Here is a 25,861-nt window from a genome sequence, read left to right as displayed (position 1 = left end):
CACCCTTCATCTTTGTATCTCAACTGTTAATTCGGCAGGACCAGTTCTGAAGAGGATAGTAATGCAGTATCTATACCATGGGTGGGCAAACTTTTTGGCCCGAGGGCCACATTGGGGTTGCAAAACTATATGGAGGGCCGGGTAGGGAAGGCTGTGCCTCCCCAAACAGCCTGGCCCCCGCCCTCTATCTGCCCCCTCCCCCTGACTGCCCCACTCAGAATCCTTGATTCCTACAACCCCCCCCCGCCCGCTTCTTGTCCCCTGACCGCCCCCTCCTGGGACCCCCACCCCTAACTGTCCTCTGGGACCCCACCTCCTATCCAACCCCTCCTTTTCCCTGTCCCCTGACTGCCCCAACCCCTATTCACACCCGACCCCTGACAGGTCCCCTGGGACTCCAATGCCTATCCAACCCCCCATTCCTCATCCCATGACCCCCCCCAAAACCTCCACCCCATCCAACTGCCCTCTGCTCTCTGTCCCCTGACTACCCCCCCCCCCCCCGGACCTCTGACCCATCCAACCCCTGCCGCTCCCTGACTGCTCCCCCAACCTCCAACCCATCCAACCGCCCCCTGCTCCCTGTCCTCTGACTGCTGCCCCTGGACCCCCTGCTCCCCGCCCCCTTATCATGCTGGAGCCTGCCACGCTGCTGCACTGCCCAGCAAGAGCAGCAGGACAGAGTGCTGGCGGTGCGGTGTGTTCAGGCTGCGGGGGAGAGGGAAGAGCAGGGAAGGGGCTGGGGCTAGCCTCCCAGGCCAGGAGCTCAGTGGCCAGGCAGGGGGGTCCCGCAGACCGGATGTAGCCCGCGGGCCATGGTTTGCCCACCTATGATCTATACCCATGTTATCTTCAGCTTCTCTAATAAAAATCTGTAAGGGTACTAAATTGTGATGGAGGGTTATGACATGGATGCCTGCCCCTTAGGAACTAGACTGAGACCACCAGATTGATTTCAGCAGCAGTCCTTACATTACTACTAACCTGAGACGCTTCCAAACCAGAAGTCTATAGGTAAACTGTATCCTGTAATCAATCTCTGATCACCCATATTTCAAATATATGCTATATACAGCTCAGAACTAAAGCCTCTATAGCAAAAGTTACATTTAAAAAACTAAAACTAAGAAAATACCAATTTACAGCATTTGAGAGCAGGCAAGCTGCTTTACAACCAAATTTTCAGCTTTTTTTTTTTTTTTTTTTTTAAGTGTTCCAAAACATTTTCCAAACAAGCCCCAAATAGTTTGTGATTCAATAGGCAAAACACTGTCCTTGAGAAATATTGCACTCTCAGACGAACTTGTACCTGTGACATCATTATTCTATCTTCATTATGCAAAGCTTCATTAAAACCATAGACGTTAGGGTGAAGCACGTTGAAGACATAGTAGCCAAAGGACTAGGAAATGAAGAACATTGCCAGCGCTAGGGATGCTGTTGCCATAGGCAATCTGGCAAATGCCTGACTTTAACAGCCTGCAGTCAGAGATGCAACTCAAGTGGTTACTGAACATTTCATTGCCGCCAGCAATCACCTATTTTCTATGTAGGGTAGAGTTGGCCCTGAACAGAAGTATGCTGGCATGAAGTTTCAGAGGAAAGCAGGTTGGGCCAGCATGTAGTAGAAAGATCCAAGATGTTCACTCCTTGAGGACATGATGCTGTAACTGAAGTAATACAAACATAGATAGTCTTATGGCTAAGGCCTAAAACTGGGAATCAGGAAATCTTGATTTTATTTTCAGCACTGCTACAGCCTTCCTTGTAACCTTAGGTGACACAAACTCTCTCTGCCTCAGTTATCCCAACTGTAAAATGGGGATAATGCTAATACTAACTTTATACAAGTACTGTGATGCTTAATTCATCATTTTTAAAGGAATCTAAAATTGTGAGAAGACAGGTGCTTTAGAAATATGATGCAGTATTATATTAGTTCAGTTTTGAAGCTAATAGGATGTGGGGTTGGGACTACAATAGGGTGGTGGGGAAATCAGCAACTGCGACCAGAATGTTATATTTGAATCACTATTTAGGCTGTGCATTCCATGTACAGAATAGGTAAGCAAGGAAGTCTAAACTCTCACATTTGGAACCACAAACACAATTACCCCCCCCAAAAAAAAATTTAACAGAGATTTAAAACAAAAAAACCCCAAACAAACCATGGATCTAACCTCAACCATTCCAAATCCCCCTCCCACAGTTAAACAAGTCACAGCATAATGCAAAACCGTTGTCAAAACCAGAATACTATTGCAAACATAGCAATAAAGATCAATGTAAAAACTTCACTTTCAGTTACAACATTTAAAAAGTTGAAGATAATGGACTCCCCTTGAAAATCCAAATTCCTACAAAATAACATCCCTTTGCAAAAAAAAAAGTTGCTCAGTTGAAGTTAAATTTTAAAACAAGAACATGTTTCACCATTGTTGACGATATGGAATTGGAAGATTGTCACCCTAAAAGCCACTCTTAAACACATCTCATACCCATCTGCTTTAAAAGAGAGGATATAGAATAATCAGAGACTTAACATAATACACGACTGGGCAGTTAGCTATACATACAGCCAATCCAACAGAAATCATAGGGTCTAGTCTGCCCTCCAGGCATGTGTGCACACTAACTTTTATCACTATTAATGGATTTACATAGAGGGGAGTGTATAGAGTAAGCTTCCAAAAATTTTTATTTGAAGTTGGTTTTGGTTCATGCCTCTCTTCTGGAGCAAAGCCTGGCCAGGCTGGGAAAAGCAATTTATAGCAAACAGATTTTTAAAGGCATGGCGACTCCCAGAACAACCTTTGATTTTAAAAACTAACATGGCTAAGTGATTTGCTGTCATGTCATTGGGGAATAATTAAAATGAATAATGGTTGCACAGCCTAAGTCTTGTTGCTCCAAAAAACCTCTGAAGTACATATCCTGGGTTTTTGCCCTTTTTTTTGCCCCTGAGGTTATGCCATCCAAGCACGTACGAAGTCTTTTCAACATGCCCCAAACAGGTCAAAAGGGGAATGAATATTAGGACAATGAAAAAATGTACAATTCCCAGCAGTATTCTACAGTAATGACTGAGGTAGGTTCAAATGTAACCAGTGTTTCTTCATGGTGAATGATACCTGAAACTACTTCAGATCAACTGTACCATTTAAAACATGACTTGACTTTGCCTGCAATGTCCACAAAGGCAAAAGGAGAGCAAAATTATTCATGTTTCCATAAAAATCAGAGAATTCTCTGTTCCGAATGATAGTGGCGAGCTGGATAGAAGAGACCCATCATATAGGCCAAATACTCTCTCCAGTGCACACTCCACCTAAACGGGCTCGGGGCCTACTGAGGGGGAATGTGAAAACCTGCTCCACCTCCAAGATTACAGAGCGGCAGCAGTTCCTGACCCTGACCACCCCTTCACCTCCTTTCCACAGAAGTGTAATCTGGCTGGTGGATCTATGCACTCATGGATCCACTGCTGCACTCCTTCCTCAGTACTCTCCCACCTACCTCTAAACCTCCCACTCCACAACAACTCAGTATAAAGGGATCTCTCACAGAGAATATTTCTGTGGTCTCCTGGTGGGTTCCCACAAACTCCCTGCATCCATTTCACCCACCCCTCCAGACCCAAGCTGCAGAGATTGGGATCAGGATTTGTTCTTACAGGTCCATAAGGAGAGAGGTCAAACAATCTAGTTTAAAGAGAAAATCCAGGTTCCCCCATCGTGTGTTTGAGAGGTCAGGAACAGGGAATCTCACAGTTTTTGTATGTTAATTTAAAAATGGGTAGCTGAATATTATCTAGGTAACTGGCTTCAAATTGAGTTTTCCACCTCTCCCCACAGAAAAATTGTAAACAAGCAGAAAATTTAAATAGTATTTGGTAAAAAGGCAAGGACAATACCAATTTAAAAAAAATCATGCCTTCCCTTCCCCATACCCTAACAATTGAGCCTGAACAATTCTGTAAGAACTGACCATCTTCACTGGAGTTTCCATTCTTCCTGCCGAATGCTCATTCTTTTGTTTTATTTCCAGCATAACTATTTTAAAAATGCCTGCTGATTTCTTACAGATGCCCTTTGTACAGTAGTTAATATGCAGCCCTCCCTCTGTGCTTGATGACAAGTACCACTTTATTATCTAATCAGAGACAAAAGGGTTTCATGGAAGAACTCCTTCAAATATTCAAGAGTTTCCTTCTGCTTATTGGAACTCTTAACATGACCTCGCCAGTGAGTATTCAAAGGTAACAATTATTGAAATTCAAAGTATTTGGGGATTTTTCTAATAAGAAATCCAGCTATGGTATATGATGGGAAAATAACAAGTTATCAAATAAATTATTAATAATTATCTACTGGTAGGTTCAAAATGAAGCTACCACTAGCTTTTACTTTCGTTAATTTCCAAATTGCTGATCATTGGGCATCCTAGCACTGATGTAAGCACAATGACAGCTGGCTTTAAAAAGGCAAAGCCAAACTTCAGCTTCCTGATACAAAAAACCAGCACCAATGGGAAGCATGAGAATACTGAGTATTATCACATCACTGAGAAATGGACTCCAAGTAACACTGTTGTAGGAGCTTCTCCTTTATGTTGAAAGCAAATCAAGCACTGGTTCCATCCTCTTCAATAACCCGGTTCATGCTAGTACCATGTGTGATGTGGGTCATTGGGTTGTTGCTGAGATCCCTGATGCTGCTGTGACGTGACTGTTCATTGAGCCGATGTGAACTGCTATGCCTGGAGTGATCAGTCAGTCGTGACATGCTGCCATGAGGTAGTCTGTCTTCTATGCCTCTGTAGCTGCAGGGGGTGTACCTAATTTATAAAAACAAGGCCAATTTCATTATTACCGCAGGCAAGAGAGAGAGGGAGAGTGTGTGTAAGCATGTAAGTAAATAACTCTTGATTATATATAGTACTATGTTTTTATGAAAAACAGGAGGACTCATTCTACTTGGCTCTGCCACTGAACTCATGTGTGACCTCTGGCAAGTTGCTTTACCTTTCTATGTTTCCCCCCCATCTATAAAATGAGGATAAAGATAATTACCATAGCACCATTCACACATTGAGAATAATAATTTGGTGAGTAAATACAGGTTACCCAATGGTCACTTCAACTAAGCTACTTTTTTTTTTTTTTTTAATTTCAGTAGAACTACGACAATTTACTCCAGCTGAGGATCTGGAACGTTCTTCAGTTAGTCAAACTCACAGAAGTGTATAGAACAGCCGTGCTCAAACACTACACTGAACTTGGAAGAGATTTTGTTTCCCAGGTAGTAGATACTGTACACACATGGCACATTCTGTCTCAGTAGAGAAAGAGTTGTTGGCTGCATTCATACTCTGACTAATTCATACACTCATAATGACTGAAAGAAGTTACGGTGCATTTCCTCTTTCCAACCCAGATGTTAAAGTTCTTCAAGGACCAAATGGAGAGGATATAATCACTAGTTTGGGAAGGTGAATATTAGCAGAGGTTCAGAATCCAACCTCATGGTGGCCAAAGCATAGCCAAATGAAAAAGTGCAGGTAGTGACCAGGATTCCCCTTGCTAATTAATTCCATTTACATTAGAATTTTAAACTATGCATAGAACTCACCTGCCATCACGGGACCTATGCAGGCTGCCATGGTAGCTGCTTACTTTGCTGTGGACACTGCCTGCTTTGCTCCTCTGGTCATCCATCATAGCCAGATGAGTAGATGAAGCATGAGTGGAAGTCCCCTGAGTGGAAGTGCCCCTTGATTTTCGGATAATGGGGGTATTAGGATCCCTCAGAAGTGACTGAGCAAAATCGGGCTCCTGCAGCACCTGGCGGCTCTCATTTACAGCTCTAGTCAAAATATGGAATTGGAATAATTAATGTTAAAATAAAAAAATAGAGCAAAGTGATCACAACAGCTCTTCCAAACCGGCCTATGCTATCATTAAACATGTAGCTTTAATACACACATCATGGTCAAAATGTTACAACTTTGTACCTTAAGAGCAGTGAGGCAGAACAGTCAGGCCACTTATTTAGATGCCTACATATGGAATGAGTTGCCTAATTTTAAGCACCCCAATCTGAACATTTTGGCCAATGCTTAGAGAATTGCCCTGTAACCTGTAATTGCTCTTCTAGCACAGGCATGTAGGGCATACGGTAACATAATTGCAATGTAAATAAAAGCTTTGCCATTACCTCACACGACCCCAGCAGCTTCATGAATCCTATGGATCATGCAAGAACTAGAAGCAGTGTAATTTTCTTTTAAACCTGGAATTCCCTTATGGCCTTAACTCTGGAGTGTTCAGAGATATCGCCACAAGAACATCCTTGAGATAGTGCAGGAGATCAACATGCCCAGATTCCTGCAGAAGCAGTCATCTACATAAACAGAAAAAGTCACTACCTTCCCCAGAATGATATTTTAAAAACTGAATTATAAATGTCCGTAAAAGCAGCATATTTTGTGAAGTACAAAGTATACAGAATCTGTCTTTGCCTTAGCTCAATGATTGTGGTTCCCAGCCTGGTTTTTTGGAGCCCCTCTGTGTGGGATTGGTGGATGGGTGTACTTTTAGTATCCTCTAGCTATGCTCTGGCAGAGTTGCCAGTAATTTTTCCATCCATTTGATCTCTTTTTAGTCATTTTGTAGAATGGAAAACCCCCCCTTTTTTTAAGCTCTCGTTTGTGTTTCCCTTCCCCTAGGGTCTCCCCCCTCACCTGATGGCCCCTTCTTCTCATTCTCCCACTCATCAAAATGCTACACTGTCTACTTAGCATGGGGCTGTCCATTGACAGCTCTGTGAAGACAAATCAGCTCTGCCTCTCACTGCTGATTTATCTGCAATACAAACAGAAGAGAGCAGCTTGAGCCAGAAGGCTGGTGCGTACTCTCCTGCACCGGTAAGGGCTACCACAGGAACATGGCAACAAGCCTGAAAGCTTCAAGGAGCCACCCAGTACTTTAACTGAAGGAGAATGTTTAGGATAGAGCAACTGGTATCATGCAGCTTTCTCTACCCCATTGCTCAGATCCTCCACCCTATCTCCTACTCCATTCAGACTAGTCTGTCACCTCCAGGGATGTCCAGGCTAGGAAATATTGTCTTAGTCTCTACACAGCCTTAGTTGAAAGGGTGTATTTAGGTAGATAAAAGATTTATTAATTATACTAAGTTGCTATGTATCTTATACAAGTGACCACATTTAGTAGGTTACCTTTTGTCTTAAAATCTGCCCCAACTATATTGAGTGCAATTTTCCTCCATTTTTAGTAGAAGACCACTTTAGTGTTAAGCACTGGATTTGTCAGTCCATTGAGATGTCACTTAAGACAGATTTCACTGGAATTAATTGTATTATACTGCAGTTTGGTAGGGGCTTCAATGCACAATAGAAGGATTAAGAAGTGTACACAACTGCTGCAGAATCATGGTGGAAAACATGTTTGCTTCATTTCAATAGAAAGGATCAGTTGTCTAGCTAGGGAGATGGTGCTTATAGAGAAGGAAGCTATACTACTGCACACTTCAGAAAGTGACAAAAATGTGCAGTATTGTGGCATATCCCATTTCCTCTAAGAACAAGGAAGCAGAATAGCTTCATAATAGATGAAGAATGTTAATTTGATTCTGTTATCGAGAAAACAAATCAGGTGCAAATACAGGATGGGCTTGTTTGTTTTTTTGTTTGCTTTTCAGATATACTGAACAGTGCAGCATTTCTAGGCAAGTTGCCTCTGCTGCCATCCCCCTCTGCAAGAAGGAACTGGTTTGGACAGGATTAACTTGAAGTGCTCTCTCAGGATTACAGGCGAGAAAGGGTTTATTTGCCAATATTACACTGGTAAGTCTTTCACATAACAGCACTCACTCTTTTTTCCTGCGTCCATGAAAAAAGCTGGCCCATTCAAAGCAGGTCTTTTTACTTCCAACCCAAAAGACAGAAGGGATCCCAACTACTAGAGCCATAAGATACTTCATCAGAAAGAGAATCAGGTCTGGGCGACTCATCTGAGAGATCTAGAGAGAGGAAAACAGAAAAGAACATGTTGCAAACCATTATAGTTTGCTACTCCAGCTATTAACTAAATTAAAATAACTGTCTCAGCCTTGAGCCAAAGTAAACATCATCAGGGTTCCTTTGTTTCACAGTTCTATAGAACTTCACAGAATAATGTGCAGGCTGGTGCAGTGTAAAAACAAACGATTCAACTGCTGGGAGGTCTTGTATTTCTGGTCTGGTGTGGTGTCTGCTGAACAATTTTGAAATATTATAGGTTAAAAATGAGCCTTTATAATTTGCAAATAGAGATAAACTACATAAACCCATGTGCTCCAACTTCTGTTGGAAAATCAATAATACAGACACCTCCACATCACGGAACATATTCAACAACCCCTTGTCCCTTATTCCAGTGAGGAGCAGATTCTTGTTTTCCATCCCCTAGAGCCTTGGTTTGTCAGCAAGATGCTACTACACGATTCTTATTCTTACTCCCCATTGGATGATTCATGAAGAAACAATCACAGCTTATACTAAGTCCTTATTAACAAACAAACAAACAATGCGGGCACTCGTTTGACAAAATTTATGATCAGTACATTTTGAGAACTTCTTGAGTTGTAGCCGCAAGACATGAACCATAAAAAAAAAACCAAGATTTCAAGCTGAAGTTCAAAAGAACTAATTTTGCCTGAACCACCCCACCCCCTAGTTGCAAGTAGAGCTAATTCACTCTGCATTCTCTGCTTTGCACTGCTATAGTATCCCAGAACTATTCACGTGACACTTTCACTAAAACCGTCACAATTAAAAAAATACCCTCAGTCTCAGATGTCCACGATCAGGAAGCCATTTCCTATCTCAGGATCTCCAACTTCTGGTCAACCTTCATTGAAAGCTTCCACTGGCAGTATACGATGTGCCATTAAATGATGTAGGAAATAATCTGAGGAGCAGAATACCACTACCAGAGATGTGCTTCATGCAATATGGTCTTAAACATAAAACACTCATTTTCTGTTTACTAGCAATATAAATATTTACTTAGAGTAAAAAAAGAAAGCAGTGTGATGATCTGAACCTAATACCATGCATACAATGCCCTAAATTAACACTGGGCAAACAAACAATGATAAAGAGGTCTTTTCACAGGAAGAAAATTCAACTGGAGTGTCATCAAGCAGGGTTCAGCAGCTGTTTTATCAAGATAACTTTATAAAAGCAATGGAGTGGCTGATGAACTACTGTCTACTCAATTGCATCTCATTTTCTGATGTGCATGTCAGTAGATGTACATACCAGTGAAGATACAGTAGTAATTATTATAACTCTTTGCATCTCTGTAGTGTCTTCTCTTCCAAGGATCTCAGAGCCCTTTACAAATAGTAGCATTTACTTTTGATGTTGGCAAGTATAATCATCCCCATTTTACAGATGAGAAAAATGGAGGCACAGAGAGGTTAAGTGACTTTCCCAAAGTCACACTGCACATCCATGGCAAAAAAGAATACAAACCAAAATTCATGACAGCCAGTCTTGTTCTTTAACTACTATATGGCATTCCTTCATCATGGACATAGATTTTTTTAAAAAATGATTAAACCAGAAACACAATGAGCATTATCATGAGACTTTTCTTTGAGTTCCTGTTTGAATCAAGTGAGCTCAATTTTCCCATTGTCATTAGTTTGCTCAGCATCTCTTTTAATCTAGTTTCCATCACTTTCTGCCAAAGAGAAACTACTGATGTTGAATGCCTTTGACAATACTATAGACTTCTCCATATTTTTATCCATTTAACCATACAAAACTGGTCTGAAAGCTTCCTAGGTGGTATTGTACACAACCCTATTATGGTGATGGTTTTTGTTTCTTTGTTTTTTCTCTTTTAAGTGGACTATTCTGTTGATATCAAACAAGTATCCTGAATTAAGCTTTCAAAAAATAGCCTAATTACTACACAAGAAGTACATTTTATACAATTTGAATAGCTTTGAAACATGTAAATGGGGCACTAACTTGGTGGGAAGCATCATTTCCTAATGAAGATTAAAAGATTTGGATAGACTTTTATATACAAGAGTCTATTCCCTGCATACTGGACCAAATTCTCTACTGGCATAACTATAAATGACTTATTGGATTTACACCATCACAGAATTTAGTCCATTGTATTAATATTATGAAGTTATGCCTCTGCTACCAAAGCCCCCAATGATCTACTGATCATTATAATGCCTGTTTCACAGGATATGCTCTGAAAAGTATCACGCTTAATTCAGTACTTGAATCACAGCATACCATCATTTTAACTTCAATCAGGAGTTGAAGTTAACTCCAACTTCAAGGAGTTTTATGTTGGTCCTGTTGTTACCTACTAGACATCCCTGTGTGTGAAGAAACCTAATCAATTTCCCCCAAAATATCCTTATCTGAAAATCTTATGATAAAAATGGTCAAAAGAATAAAACTTAAAAACCACGCCAATTATAAACTGTACCCTAACAACAATCTTGTAGACTTGTGAATGTACAGTATCTCCTAGTCTTATAGAAATGATGCATCATTGTTTACTACTGCAAATAATTGAATCTTCACTGCATAGATTAAGTGCAAGCCAATACTTTAATACAAATGTATTCATTTGGATTATATCAGCACTTTTGGGTTCAGCGCATCCATGCTTGGTGGATTTCCAAAGGGTCCCAGGTGAAACTTATAATATATATATATAAACACACACACACACATATATATTATGACAGGGTCAGGCCAGATGGCTACAGGAGAGTGATAGAAGGCAGATATATTAGCCCCAGGTTAAGTGGGTCCCTTTTCCCTGGGTCAAGTAACAGGGAAGGTTCCAGAACAATCAGAAACTTTCTGGAAACAATTAAGGCAGACAGGTTGATTGTAACTAATCAAGAAGCTGCTAGAATCAATTAAGACAGGCAGGTTAATCAGGGTACCTGGGTTTAAAAAGGAGCTCACTTCAGTTTGTGTTGTGCGACTGAGGAGCAAGAAGCTGAGAGTGAGAAGGTGTACTACTGGAAGACTGAGAAGTACAAGCATTATCAGACATTAGGAGGAAGGTCCTGTGGTGAGAATAAAGAAGGTGTTGGGAGGAGGCCATGGGGAAGTAGCCCAGGGAGTTGTAACTGTCACGCAGCTGTTTCATGAGCCACGGTAGACAGCTGCAATCCACAGGGCCCTGGGCTGGAACCCGGAGTAGAGGGCAGGCCCCAAGTTCTCCGCATCCCTCCAACTCCCTACTTGATACCGGAGGAGTTGACCTGGACTGTGGGTTCCACCAGAGGGGAAGGTCTCTGGCCTGTTCCCCGATCCACTACGTGGATCAGCGGAGACTGTGGGGATTGTTGTTCTTCCTTTTCCCCATGCTGGCCAGTGATGAAGCTAACTGAGTGAACAGCAGATTTGAGCCACAAAAGCGGCCAAACTGAGGGCTGCCGTGAACCTCTGAGGCAAGCAAATCCGCCAATAAACACAAGACCCACCAAGGCAGAGGAGGGACTTTGTCACTATATATATGTGTGTGCGTGCACACACACAAACCACCCCCCACTAACTAAAACCCTCAAATTTTATTATTCGCTTGAGATTTTTTTTAAAGTACTTTAAGTCTCTTCCCCCACCCCCCCCCCAAAAAAAAAGGAAAAAGAAACACTATTTAAAAACAAAAAAAACCCCTTACATTCATCTCTGGAAACTGAAGTTTAATATATAGACTTCTATTTTAACCCATTCAAACTAAGAGTATGTATGTGCCTTAAACCGAGTCCATTACCTCCATAGATTCTACCACACTTGTTACAATTAGCATAACAAACTTGAAATTATTCCTCTACAACCATAAAACTGAGAAAACGAGGTTTAAAACCCAAAAGCTCATAGCACATTTCCAAAATGTTTGGCACTTACATAATTTCAAATCTAATACAATCATATGCTTTCACAGGAACTGTTTTTTTTTATTTTATTTTTTAAAGAGTCGAAATATGCAAAGCCCAACCAGAATTTACCCTCAGGATTTCATTTAATTTTAGTCCAGATGATTTCCAGTTATGCTATGCGGCCCTTATGCAGAGAGTGGACAAAGTACAATTTACAGTAGTCAAGCATCATAGGATTTGAGACATTAAGAGTATTGAGTCATATGAAATTACATATTTGATTTGAACTATCCACACTCCTACCACCATTTTGTTCAAGCACAAAGCATTCTCCAAAAATATAAAATCAGCAGAGTATCTTAATGTAATGGAAACTACTACTACTTTAATCTGATTAAGCCACACATCAACATCTCTAGAAGTGGAAGTTTTCTGTTTGCAGGCAGTGGCTAAAATATCTTAACTTTATTAGATGCCTCATCAGTAGTACTTTGATCTTTGTTCCAATGATCCTCTGGTTTTCTAAGCTTCCAAATAGGTTAGAAACTCTGAGACCTTAGATTCTACTCTCTCTCTCCTGAGGAATCTAGATTATTGGACTACTGGGGTGAGTATGAATCTGCAGAGGCAATATACTCCAAGAAAGTAGGGAATAAGTCATTTAAGTTTCTGACATGGATGAAAAAGAACAGGAAGTTTGTCCTGCCAATAAATGAAGGGATTCTCAGAGCCTCCAAAAGATATGCCTTATATGTACTTCAATGCCATTTTATTGCTACTCGATATACAGTTTTAATCTAGATTTCTTTTAATCAGGGTTTGTATGAGAACAATCAGTAACTGAGAAGACATTGTTGTATGCAGTGTTGCTGTAGCTGTGTCAGTCCCAGGATATTATTAAGAGACATGAGGTGAGTGAGGTAATATCTTGTATTGGACCAACTTCTGTTCAAGCTTTCAAAAGCCTCTCTTACCAACAGAAGTTGGTCCAATAAAAGATATTACCTCACCCACCTAGACAAGAATTTCCTTCAATTTCATTACACTTAAGATATAAAAAGAGGTAATGACCAGCACAGAACCAAGTAATGTTGCAGTCCTATTAACAAATGTGTCTGTGCATTGATAAAGCTAAAACCCAACACACAGACCTTGAAAAGTCAAAGAACAAATGGTCCAGTAACACAGTCAAAAAGAATGAGTGGTGCTCAGATCAGCTGGCCAAAGTGGTAGGAAAGGAATTGATAGCGGTAGGAGCTATAATCCTCTAAAGTCTAGACTCACAGTGAAAGTGGGAATCCAATATAGCAGTGCTTCTCAACCAGTGGGTTGCAATCAATGGTGTTTGTGTGTGCATAGTCATACTTTCACAATAAAAGTGTAAGGAGGTTGTGAAAATTCTTGACTTTAAACAAAACGAGTTATCAACCTGAAAATATTGAGAAACAGTGCAACTGAGTAGTCAGAGAGCCTTTCAGACAGTTCAAGGTGTGTATTTCCCCAAGACCAGGGATCTGCAGAGGCAATTCTTAAAGGGGAATATTGTTTCAGATGTTGATAATAACTTTTGTGATTCCACTCATCCAATTTAGATGAATCCTTTTCAATAAGGCTTACAGGCAGAGTTCTCCTCCTGCATGAATCCTTTTTGGCAGCATTTCCCAAACTTTTGAAAGCCAAGAGCTAAATTGAGGAAAATGAAAACAATCACAACCCTCTTCAACCCTGCCATGTGCTGCTAAAGGTCTCCCTATATTTTAGGATACTAAATTAAGTTGTATATTTAGAGCATATCAAATTTTTATTTGATAGCTCTTTGTAATTTGAAATTCTTCTCTAACGTTTTGATGAGCAGTGAAATTGTTAACAATGTTAATATTTAAAAGCATCATCATTGGGCTCTGAGTTAGCAGCCATTGACATTAATTGGGCAGTTTACACCTCAGAGTTATTGCTTCAACCTCTTTGCAAACTCGGAAAACATCACTGCATATTTTACACTTGGGTCACATTTTGAAAGTTTTTCCCCCCACAACCACAACAGCTAGAGACTGATATTTTTAAACAATGATGTGTCAGACTCTGGAGAGCAAATGAGAGGTCTAGCTGCACTCCCCGCCATCTTCTACAGGGAGTGCTCTAGTTTAGGAAACCCTGCTTTACCTTAAGGGCCCATCATACTGTGTATATTTACAATCAGATGTGTCTTACTCCGCTAGTAGGTCCCATTGACTAAAATGAACTAAATGAATGAATAAGTTAGGGAAAATGTTAAAAGAGTGACCAGATCACAGTCTGACAACAGGGGGCAACAAAACAGAAATGGAGGAGGAGGGTTTTCCTTTCTTCCCCTGTAGCTCATGCACTACATGTACTAATGTGTGACTCGGATTACACATTAATTGCTTTTAAAGCCTTTGGGTCCACACACTACTTTAAGAGTGAGGATTTGTGGAAACATCTAAAGCAGCAGCATACATTCACTCTGAGCAGAAGCTAAGGTTGCCAAATCTGAATGAAGCTATTCTGGGAGATTCCCGCCCCCTCCCCCACACACGACATAATGTCATTTTCTTAAAATAGGCTATTAAAATCTCCCGGCGTGCTTTCAATAGTGACTGGGATATCGATGCTGATTCCGGGAGACTTCAGGCCAATCCTGGAGGGTTGGCAACCCTAGCTGAAGCACTCCTACAAGAACACACAAAAATAGGGTATTAATGTAAAATAAAGGGTTGAAATTTAAGTGCAATTGAAAATATCATTTGGGAGCTAGACATTTTGACAAAACCTTTTACAAAAGATAAAATCCAATGTGGGAGGGGAAGAATGAAGATACCAAGTCACAACTCACTCAAGAGTCACAGAAAGCTTTTTTCTTTTAAAAAGCATATTTTAAGGAAATATCACCACTATAAAAAGTAGCTGAAAAAAGATGCATCCAAGAGTATTCTGGTTCTTCTTTCAGCATACCAGAAAAGTGGATAAAAGCTACGTCAGTCAGCAGGGGCTTACTGTTATAACCTGCTGCAAATACTAAAGTTTATTTTTTAAAATCCCCCAAGTTGAACTATTGATATAGACTGTTAAAAGGGAAAAACTTAAATGCTATTAAAGGATTAAAAGTGTGTGTGCACCTCTCCTACTGACTTTTCTACAGAACTCGTTGCATCTGCTGATCTAGGCCTCGTTAAACGGTACAAAACAAATATTACGATGACAAGAAACACCAAGAATTGCATAACATGAAGCACTGTCACAGGATTTTGTCTTCTTTACCCACACTAATGAAGAGCTCTATTAAATCAGTACTGAAAGAACTTGTACTGTAACTCACTCATGAGAGAAAAGTGTTAAATACAATCTGACATACATGCACTCTATCTCCGTGGCATAAAGAAAGGTCCCACTTAAAATAAAATCCCTTTTAACTAGTGACACGCTGGCAGACCAGGTGTCCGCTCTTGCCAAGCCTCAGCCAAGCACTGACAAATTCATTGCTGGAAACCAGTCCAGCTCACCTGTGTGTTAGTATGCTTAAGATGAGATAACTTGGTCTCTTGGGACTGGAAGCAACCTGAATCTTTTATGATCTTTCGTGTAAAGCACCCATCACTAAGTCCCGCTTGCCTGGGTGGAAGGATAGACTGGATTGCCCAAAAGGACCTTCTGTGACTCCATGACAAGACTGTTATAGTGCTCCAGGAGTTCACATTTGTTACTGGGTTGGTGAAATCTAATTATAGAACATATAACCCATTTGGGATCTCTCCCCTGCCTTGTTGACAGTCTGCCCTGAGGTCAGCAGTCATGGTTATGAGCCACTCCAGACAGCATGACAACTAGATAGTCTGATGATCAAAAGTAGGAACATGAAAATGCTAGAAAAAGCACAGGCTTTTTATGAAGTTTGACTTCACCAATCCAAATCCCGAAGTGAAGAGTTCACAGAGAGTTTAAAGTCAAGTTCAACTGTAGTTATTTAAACAATTGTACAAAATGTTACATGGGTTAAGATACTATGGGTATCCTCTTCAGAGAATGAAACTGCATCTATGGTACTTCTCACTTTAAAAAAAACAACCTTAGATTTTCTTTGTTGCATTTATTTAAGTAAAAAAACAACAACAGTATGAAGATAATCTGCCAACTACAATGAATAGACTTCAAAGACTTTTTAGTGAACTATGTCCAAGGCATTCCTGTTTCATATCACCTTTTAGGCTTTGGTTCATGACACATACTGTAGCAACTTACATGGCATGACATCTCCTTCAACAAGGACAAGTACAGAGACCTACACTTTGGATGAAAGAATCCCATGCACTGCTACAGGCTGGGGACCGGCTGGCTAAGCGGCAGTTCTGCAAAAAAGGACCTGGGGATTACAGTGGACAAGAAGCTAGATATGAGTCAACAGTGTGCCCTTGTTGCCAAGAAGGCTAACGACATATTGGACTGCATTAGTAGGAGCATTGCCAGTAGATCGAGGGAAATTATTATTCCCCTCTTTTCGGCACTGGTGAGGCCACATCTGGAGTATTGAGTACAGTTTTGGGGCCGCCACTACAGAATGGAGGTGGACAAATTGGAGAGAGTCCAGTGGAGGGCAACAAAAATCATTAGGGGGCTGGGACACATGACTTATGAGGAGAGGCTGAGGGAACTGGACTTACTTAGTCTGCAGAAGAGGAGAGTGAGGGGGAGGATTTGATAGCAGCCTTCAACTACCTGAAGGGGGGTTCCAAAGAGGATGGAGCTCGGCTGTTCTCAGTGGTGGCAGATGACAGAACAAGGAGCAATGGTCTCAAATTGCAGTAGAGGAGGTCTAGGTTGGATATTAGGAAACACTATTTCACTAGGAGGGTGAAGCATTGGAATGGGTTCCCTAGGGTGGTGGTAGAATCTCCATCCTTAGAGGTTTTTAAGGCCTGGCTTGACAAAGCCCTGGCTGGGATGATTTAATTGGTGTTGGTCCTGCTTTGAGTAGGGGGTTGGACTAGATGACTTCCTGAGGTCTCGTCTAACCCTAATCTTCTATGATTTAGGACATTCGCACACCTACACAAATGATTTAGACACAGGGTACATTTACCCAGCAAGTAGGATCCAGATGTAGCAAGTCTCAGAGCTTGGCTTACAGAATCAGGCTTGTGGGGCTCATGCTACAGCACTAAAAAAAAAAAAAAAAAACTCTGTAAACATTCAGGCGCTGGCTAGAACTCTGGTTCTGAACTGGTGCCCCCACTCCTCTTCCTAGCCTTCAGAGCCCCAGCCAGAAAAATCTACCCAGCTATTTTTTAGTGCTGTAGCATGAGCCCGAGTCTCAGACTTCTATTTAGCATTACAAGTGCTGGCCTGCCACTCACACTTCTCTGTCAATCTTAAATGTTATCAGGGAACTTCAAGCAAATAATTGAGACAATCTATTTCTTTAGTTTCCTATTCGGCAGCTTTGCAGATGCGAGGGAATCCTCGTATATTGTAACAAATGTATAATACAAAAAGCAAACATAAGGGCACTTACTCCTTATCAGGCTGTCAAGGGCTTTCAATGACCTAAAAATATTGACAAGTCAAGTCTCTCTCATAGGCGTAACAGAACTGAATGCAAGAACATAAGAATGGCCATATTGGGTCAGACCAGTGATCCATCTAGCTCAGTATCCCATTTTCTGACAGTGGCCAGTGCCAGATGCTTCAGAGGGAAAAGAACAGAACAGGGAAATTTTGAGTGATCAGTCCCCTGTTGCCCAGTCTCAGATTCCAGCAGTCAGAGATTTAGGGACACCTAAAAGATAGGTGAGGTATGACTTTTCTTTACAAAAGCTGTGTTGACTTTTCCCCAACACATCATGTTCACCTACGCATCTGATAATTCTGTTCTTTACTATAGTTTCAACTAATTTGCCTGGTACCAAAGATAGGCTTACTGGTCTGTAATTGCCAGGATCACCTCTGGAGCCTTTTTTAAACATCAGTATTACATTAGCTATTGTCAGTCATCTGCTACAGAGGCTGATGTAAGCAATAAGTCACATACCACAGTTAATAGTTCCGCAATTTCATATGGGAGCTCCTTCAGAACTCTTGGATGAATACTCTCTGGGCCTGGTAACTTTTTATTGTTTATCAGATTGTTCCAAAACCTCATCTATTAACCTCTCAATCTGGGACACTTCCTCAGATTTGTCACCTAAAAAGAAGGGCTCAGGTGTGGGAATCTCCTTCACATCCTCTGCAGAGAAGACCAATGCAAAGAATTCATTTAGCTTCTCTGCAATAGCCTTGTCTTCTTTGTGTGTTTCTTTAGCACCTTGATCCTCCAGTGGCCCAGCTGATTGTTTGGCAGGTTTCCTGCTTCTGAAGTACTTAATTTTTGGCAGGTAGTTTCTGTGTCTTTTGCTAGTTGCTTTTCAAATTCTTTTTTGGCCTGCCTAATTATTACACTTGACCTGCCAGAGTTATGTTCCTTTCTATTTTCCTCAGGTGGATTTGACTTCTAATTTTTAAAAGATGTCTTTCTGTCGCTAAATCACCTCTTTTACTCTGTTTAGGCATGGTGACTGTCATCTTACCATTTTTCTTTTAATTTGGGGTACACGTATAGTTTGAGCCTCTATTATGGTGTTTTTAAAAGTTCCCATGCAGCTTGCAGACATTTTCACTTTTCCTTTTGATTTCCATTTATCTAGGCTCCTCATTTTGGTGTAGTTCCCCTTTTTGATGAAAAACACTACTGTTACAGGTTTCTTTGGTATTTTCCCACCTAAAAGGATGTTAAATTTAATGAGATTATGGTCATTATTACCTGAATGGTTCAGCTATACTCACTTCTTGGACTAGATGCTATGCTCCATTTGGTCTCCATTTAAATCAAGAACTGCCTCTCCTCTTGTGGGTTCCAGGACTAGCCTCTCTGAGAAGCAGCCATTAATGGTGTCCAGACATTTTATCTCTGCATCCTATCCTGAGGTGACATGTTCCCAGTCAATGTGGGGACAGCTGAAATCTCCCATTATTGGGTTTTCTGTTTTTGTAGCCTCTCTAATCTCCCTGAGCATTTCACAACCACCATCCGAGTCAGGTGGTCAGTAGTATAGTCCTACTGCTATACTCTCATTATTGAAGCATGGAATTTTAGTGATTCCATCATAGTGTCTGATTCATTTAAGATTTTTATTACTATATTTGACTGTGCTTTCTTTCACATATACTGCCACTCCCCCACCAGTGTGACCTACTCAGTCATTCTTATATATTTTGTATCCTGATACTAGTGTTCCATTGATTATCATCGTTCCACCAAGTTTCTGTGACGCTTTTTATATCAATATCCTCATTTAGTACCAGACAATCCAGTTCACCCATCTTAGTATTTAGACTTCTTGTATTTGCATACAAGCACTTACAAAATTTATCAGTATTTAGTTGTCTGCCATCATGTGATGCAACTGAATGAGACTCTCTCTCTTCAGTTCCTACCTGACCTTCATCAATTTCCACTTCACCTCTTTACTAGGATATAGAGTATTCCCTTTAATAAATCCTTCCCTAAGGGATGTGTCTGTCCAATCTATGTACTCCTCCGCACCTGTCAGCTTTCCCCAGCCCTTAGTTTAAAAACTCCTTTACAACCTTTTTAATTTTATATGGCAGCAGTCTGGTTGCATTTTGATTTAGGTAGAGTTCATCCTTCCTGTATAGAATCCTCCTTTTCCAAAAGTACCTAGTAAACCAAAATCCCTCCTCTGAACACCATCATCTCCTCCACACATGGTAGACCCTGCAGTTCTGCCTAACTGGTCCTGCGTGTGGAACTGAAAGCAGTTCAGAGAATGCTATATGGAGGTACTGGGCTTATATTCTCTTACCTAGCAGCCTAAATTTGGCCTCCAGGACCCCGGCTACCTCTCCCTACGTCACTGGTAACTACTGTACCATGGACCACTAGCTCCTCCCCAGCACTGCACATCGGTCTGACTAGATGTTTCATGAGGTCTGCAACTTTTGCACCCAGCAGTCAATTTACTACGCGGTCCTTTCAGTCATCACAGATCCAACTATCTACATTTCTAATAATTGAATTCCCCATTACTAGTACTTGTCTTCCTAATAATAGGGGTCCCCTGCCCTGGAGAGGTATCTTCAGTGTGAGATGATACCATGACAACTGGAAGGAGGGTCCCAGCTATGGGATTGTTTCCCTCCATTTGAGCTTGGTGTTCTTTCCTTCAGACTTTCATCCCCAACAGCACAGAGGCTGTCACCATTCTACTGTTTCCCAGAAAGTCTCGTCTGTCTTCTGTCTCCCTTGGCTTGTCTCCCTTGGCTCAGCACACAGCCCCCCCAAAAAGACCACACTGTAAACTTCAATCAAGCAGGCCCAAGGTAAGCAAGTGCACACAATGCACTCACCCTAAGGGTCATGTCGTCACTCCTCCTCCACCTGGAGTACTCCTTTGCAGAACTCCCATTTGCTGCTCCTGTTCATTAGCGATACCTTATCTAATCAACCCTGGTGGCCAGCCCCTGCATGCCATATTGTACGTGCTGCCTCTCCAAAAGTCTGAAGACCTGTGGTACCAAAATGCTGAGCCCAGAAAGGAAGGACTATGGGGGTGAACTTTATAGAAGGCAAGTCTCACCACTTAGGGCAGGGTCCAAGATTGGTGACTCTTCCTAATCCTTCACACCTGCTCCTTTTCTCAGAAAGATTGAACTTGTGCTTCTCTTACAGTTAAGCCAGAAAGGGCCTGCAGCATCTGGCAGTGGAGGCACTTCCTGAATCTGGAGCTCCTGTAAGAGTCAGCCATGGGGTACTCCAGTGAGAGCTTGTTCCTTGCCCATGGCAGTGAGAGCCTGGAGGCAATCAATGCTTCATGATATGGTGCTGCAGTGGCAGCCACATGCCAGGGTGTAGCTTGACAGACTGGTAGGCTACAGAGATCTTCTCCATTCACTTCTTTTTGCAGGTCTCTCCCTCAGCTAGCAAGAGTTTTAACATTCCACCTGCCAGAGACCAACAACTGAGTTCTGTCAACTGGTAAGGACAGTGTATGTATGGATGAGATTTTGTAATCAAAAGACTTAATTCTGTCTCCATCTGCTGGCTGTAAGGAACTATAAGCATCTGGATCAGGATAAATCAAAAAGAAAAATGTATTTTCCATGGTATCTACATAATTTTGAAAGTAAACAAGGACATTATTTTAAGAGGGGTAACAAAAGGTTTAAACACACAGTGGCAGGTGTTCAATACATAGGTTAAAAAAAAACCCATTAATTTCAGCATTCCTCCAGGGAAATACAGTTCTGCAACCCAGACACACTGTTAATTTAGGATGTTTACTCATCTCTGAATATCTTTCCCTTTTGCCCAACTATCAATCATGGCTGCTTTATGCATCAAATAGCAAATTAATGAGCTTGCTGTAAATGTGAAGTTAAAGCTCAAAACCACTATTGAGTGCCTAACACCCGTCCCCGTCCTTTGGGGCACAATTCCACAACTATGCTGAGGATCTGAGATTTTCCCAAGGACAAAAGGCAATGAAATTCAAATCAAGCCAGACTTTTCTTAAAGATGAGTGGGGGGGGGGTAAGGGGGGATTGAAGAGACTCTGTTCTAACAGTATCACCATTCTCATACAACCTCAGTCACTGTCTTTACTTTTGAGCTGTTCACACTACAGTCATGTGCTGCTATTTTGCCAATTACATAGTGTTTGGAAAACAATTTCTGACTGTAACATGGTCTTATCTTGTTGTTCTATCAGTAAACCTTTGAAAGGTATCGGGTCACATGGCTACCTTTCTGTTTCAAATTGGACTGACATGAAACGTCAGGCAACTCTTCTCTGTCTACTAAGAAGCACAAGCTTTGTGGTTACCTGGAAAGCTAAAAGATAACTAAGTAGTACAAAAAGAAAATTCCTAAAAGTTGAGCTTTGATCTTGCTCTCACTGAAGTCAATAGCAAAAATACTATTGACTTCAGTGGGTGCAGGATCATGTACAAACTGTGTGAAATGGTTAGAATATATACAGACCCCCCCCCAAAAAGAGACTAAAAAGCAAACTTTTTTGATTCCAAGTTACCATATGGAGCAAGCTTATTGTTCCCCCCCCCCCCCCCCAGGTTTTCTAGGTCTCCATAGATCTCTCTCTTGAAAAGGTGTTTCAAGGGAGTGCTATAAAGGTTATAACTGATGACCAGAGTCTAATAACTAGCTCTCTAATGTTTTTATCCTTCAAGCCCTGTAGTTTGTCATAGGTGTCAGAGAATACAGTTATCAGGAATTCTGATGCTAACTTCTGTTGTATTCCTGGGATGAGAATGTGAAGACCAAGCCTTCAGCGAAAGTCTTTCAGCACTGCTAGAGCTGATCACTGGATATAAGGAATATTTATTCTGAGGATTAAGGAAAGCGTTTTTCACTGCAGCAAAGACTTTCTATAAAGAACATCATGCTCATCAATGGAATCACCGTCTCAAAACCCAACTTGGTTATAAGGAAATATTTTAGTTCATGGAAACAGCTTGCAACAGAAGATGACATTCAACCAAAGCAACCCATTTTTCCCATTCTAACCACTGTTCGTAACTACAGACATCATGCTAGGATTCTGCCACACATCAGGGACGAGTGTCAACTGGTTCCTTTAGATGAAAGTCAACCATTAACAGAAAAATAATTAGAGACTTTGAATATCCTAGTTGAGAGTTTGGACCTGCCTTTTCTTGTGGATCTACTTATGCAGCTCAAGCTGGCCCCATCTCTACTAACTGGCCCCCAGAGAAAAATGCTTTTTCCTGGGATAGGTTAAACTTTCCCTTGCTATCCAAATAAATGTATTTACCTCCTTGGCCATATATCTGGGAGAAAAGAGCTAGAGCTATAATGTTTGTATGAAGAGGGAGCATCCTATTGCATTTTCATACCATGTAGTCCTTTGCCTTCCAAGTTTGTTTTTAGCTGTACACAGTATCGCCAACTTCAAGTGTTCAAAAATTAAATTAAAATACATTTTAGGTTCTTTTTCTTTGCTTTCTGGCTTCTGAGATGTTAAAATGCACTCAGGTCATATTTTCAAGCTTTGCTCCATCACCATGAGGACTATAAACATAAAAAAGGAAAGTAAGATTCTCTCAGTCACGTGACTGAGAGCTGGGGTTTTATGGAAAACACCATATATTGTGAGACTTGAGATAAAATCGGCAGGTTGGTGTAACGGTTACAGGGCAAGATGCACTTTACACCCCTTTTAGTCCTTCTCAAGTCCACGCCTTTGTGGACAGTTGTAGTTTCCTGCACCTCCTTCAAAGGGGGAACCCTGCAGCACAGCCCCTCTTGGACTGGATTTCTGGGGGCAGCCCCCATTTCCCAACCACATTAACACTACAATCCCAATTGTTTGTTACCTATAAGCCCTTTCTCTCTGGGGACCTGTAACCAGCAAGCTGATTAACATGACTCAAAAACAGCTTCAAAACAAAGTGTTATTTGTTCACCTAAAAAGTATGCAGCAGGCAGAGTAAAGGGTAAAAACAATAAAGGTCTATAAGCATATTTCCCCTTATCTAAACCTTAATCTTTCCTTGCAAACTTCAGTAAGTTTCATTCAGCTCAGTTACTTCTATTTCTGGGATGGGAGAAGCAGACTGCACTGGTGCAGCACACTCTGCCTCTCTGTAGGAGACGAACTTCCAGCAGGTGCTGACAACTGCTTCCTGCTTAGGCTAGCATCCTTGAGGGTCTAGCATCCCCTCTGAGCCTAGGTTTGGCCTGGGAAGAGTAAACTTTGCCAGTCTACTTGGAGCCAGGCTTGGGGTATTCCCCAATTAGCAGCTTTCCCATTTTTTCCCCTGAGGACCCTTGAATAGTACTCTGATAATTTATATTTACCATTGTTTCATTTCCTATTGGTTTCCCCTTTACAGCCTCCTTTGATTTACCTCTATGCTACCACAACAGAATAAAATCCATAGGTGAACTGAGGTGCACATATTTATAAGAAAATAAATATTTTCCAGTCATTCTCCACAGCTGGCAACACTGTATATACTAGAACTGCAGGTCTACAGATATTCTTTCAGATATAGCCAGGGTGGAGTGAAATCATTGATTTAAACCTCAGATTTAGATCAAATTTAGTTTTACAAAGCTTCATTTAAAAATTGTGCTAACCCTATTGCAACTTTAGATTAAATTTTATAATGAACTAAATTTTTTTTAAATTCAGCTATGACAGACAGTGACTTTCAACTGCAAACCCGGATGGAGGAATATTGCCTGGTTACAGCATTTTAGCTTTCTTGATTTGGGGAAATGATAGCACAAGCTACTTGCTTATCAGTTTTGTGTTTGAGTTTGGGTTATTTCAAAGTAAAGAGGTTAAGGAGGCCCAGGACATGCCTCTTTCAGCACAGATGAGCATTTTAACAGTAAGAGTTAGAAAAAAAATCTCCATATAAAATCTGAAATTCTTTAACAGTAAGGAAACTCAACAAGCAACTACAAAACACATTAGCATTTTAAAACGGTCAAATGGGAAGAAGGTAAAGAATTAGCAACATGGAAATAAAATTTCTTATTTAAACTAAAATCAATTTATATAAATATTTTACACCATAATTTTTATGTGCCCTAGTTGCAGCTTACAGCTACAATTGATCTTTGCTTATTAAGTGTATTTAACTCATATGGCAAAACAATACTTTTGTTCTGGAAAAAAGACAGCGTACCCCTTTCCTATGTTGAGTCTTGCCTTCCACAAAACAATCACCTCAAATCAAGGGTGGAGAACTGTGTGAGGTTCTGCAGGGACTAGAACCCAGGACTGTGGGATGGCGGACATCTCCACTACCCAGCAGCTGTGATAGGATTGTATGCATCATCAATAGACCCTGTGGAGATAAATACCACAGTAAGTACCACCTCAGAAGGCTGGACTGACAGCTTCCTTTGTGGCCTTTGATTGGTCCAGACACCCTCTTTAAGCCGAGGAGGAATTCGGGAAGTGGCTGCAACCAGCTGAACTCCCCTGCTATCAATGGCAACAAACCTGCCTCTCTGCTGGTTAGTTAAAAGATAGGAAACAAAGTGTAGGAATAAACGGTCAGTTTTCAGAATGGAGAGAGGAAAATAGTCACCCAGGGGTGAGTACTGGGACCAGTACTATTCAACGTATTCATAAACTTATCTGGAAAAAGGGCTGAACAGTGAGGTGGCAAAATTCGCAGATGACACAAAACTACTCAAAATAGTTAATTCCAAAGTGGACTGAAAAGAGTTATAAAGGGATCTCACAAAACTGGGTAACTGGACAACAAAATGGCAGATGAAATTCCATGTTGATAAATGCAAAGTAAGGCACATTTGAAAGCATAATCTTAACTATACATATAAAATGATGGGGTCTAAATTAGCTGTTACCACTCAAGAAAGATCTTGGAGTCATCGTGGAGTCATCGTGGATAGTTCTCTGAAAACATCCACTCAATATGCAGTGGCAGTTCAGAGTGATTGTTTTGTGGCAGGGACCACACATGGCCATGGAATGACCTGCTGAGATAGTCCGCCAACTCGTTCTGTACTCCAGAGAGGTAAAATGTTTGTAGGAGTCCCACAGCCTGAGGGCTTCCTGGCACATGGGAAAGGAGAGTGCACTCTGCCCCCCGTCTGTTGATAGAAAACATCACTATGTTGTTTTCTGTCATAACTGATACAGATCTCCCTGTCAAGTGTGCTCGGAAAGTCTGGCATGCCAGGTGCACCGCTCTCTGACATTGATGTGGAGAGCGAGTTCCGCCTGAGAACAGAGACCATGTGTCCTGAGGTCTCCCAGTGCTTCCCAGCCCAAGGCTGACGCGTCCGTCACTAGTGAGAGGGATGGCTGAGGACCGGTGAAGAGGACCCCTGC

At 41.2% G+C, this 25,861-nt stretch overlaps 1 protein-coding gene across 3 annotated transcripts in view; it reads right to left on the bottom strand.

Moving 5' to 3' along the window:
• Positions 1 to 607: 607 nt before the first annotated feature.
• FZD3 (frizzled class receptor 3) overlaps positions 608 to 25,861 on the bottom strand; it is a 104,714-nt gene continuing 79,460 nt past the window's right edge. For all 3 annotated transcript variants that reach the window (XM_073335623.2, XM_073335626.2, XM_073335624.1), the window contains 3 exons: positions 7,894 to 8,042; positions 5,631 to 5,864; positions 608 to 4,836 (listed from right to left, as the gene is read on the bottom strand). In XM_073335623.2, coding sequence (XP_073191724.1) covers positions 4,623 to 4,836; positions 5,631 to 5,864; positions 7,894 to 8,042 — 597 coding nt within the window. In that variant the 3' untranslated portion in view covers positions 608 to 4,622. The remainder of the gene's footprint in view (positions 4,837 to 5,630; positions 5,865 to 7,893; positions 8,043 to 25,861) is intronic.

Source organism: Lepidochelys kempii, chromosome 3 (assembly GCF_965140285.1).
Source record: "Lepidochelys kempii isolate rLepKem1 chromosome 3, rLepKem1.hap1, whole genome shotgun sequence".
Lineage (NCBI taxonomy): Eukaryota > Metazoa > Chordata > Testudines > Cheloniidae > Lepidochelys > Lepidochelys kempii.
The sequence above is the reverse complement of the archived record's forward strand: the minus strand, read 5'-3'. Positions and strand labels throughout refer to the sequence as shown.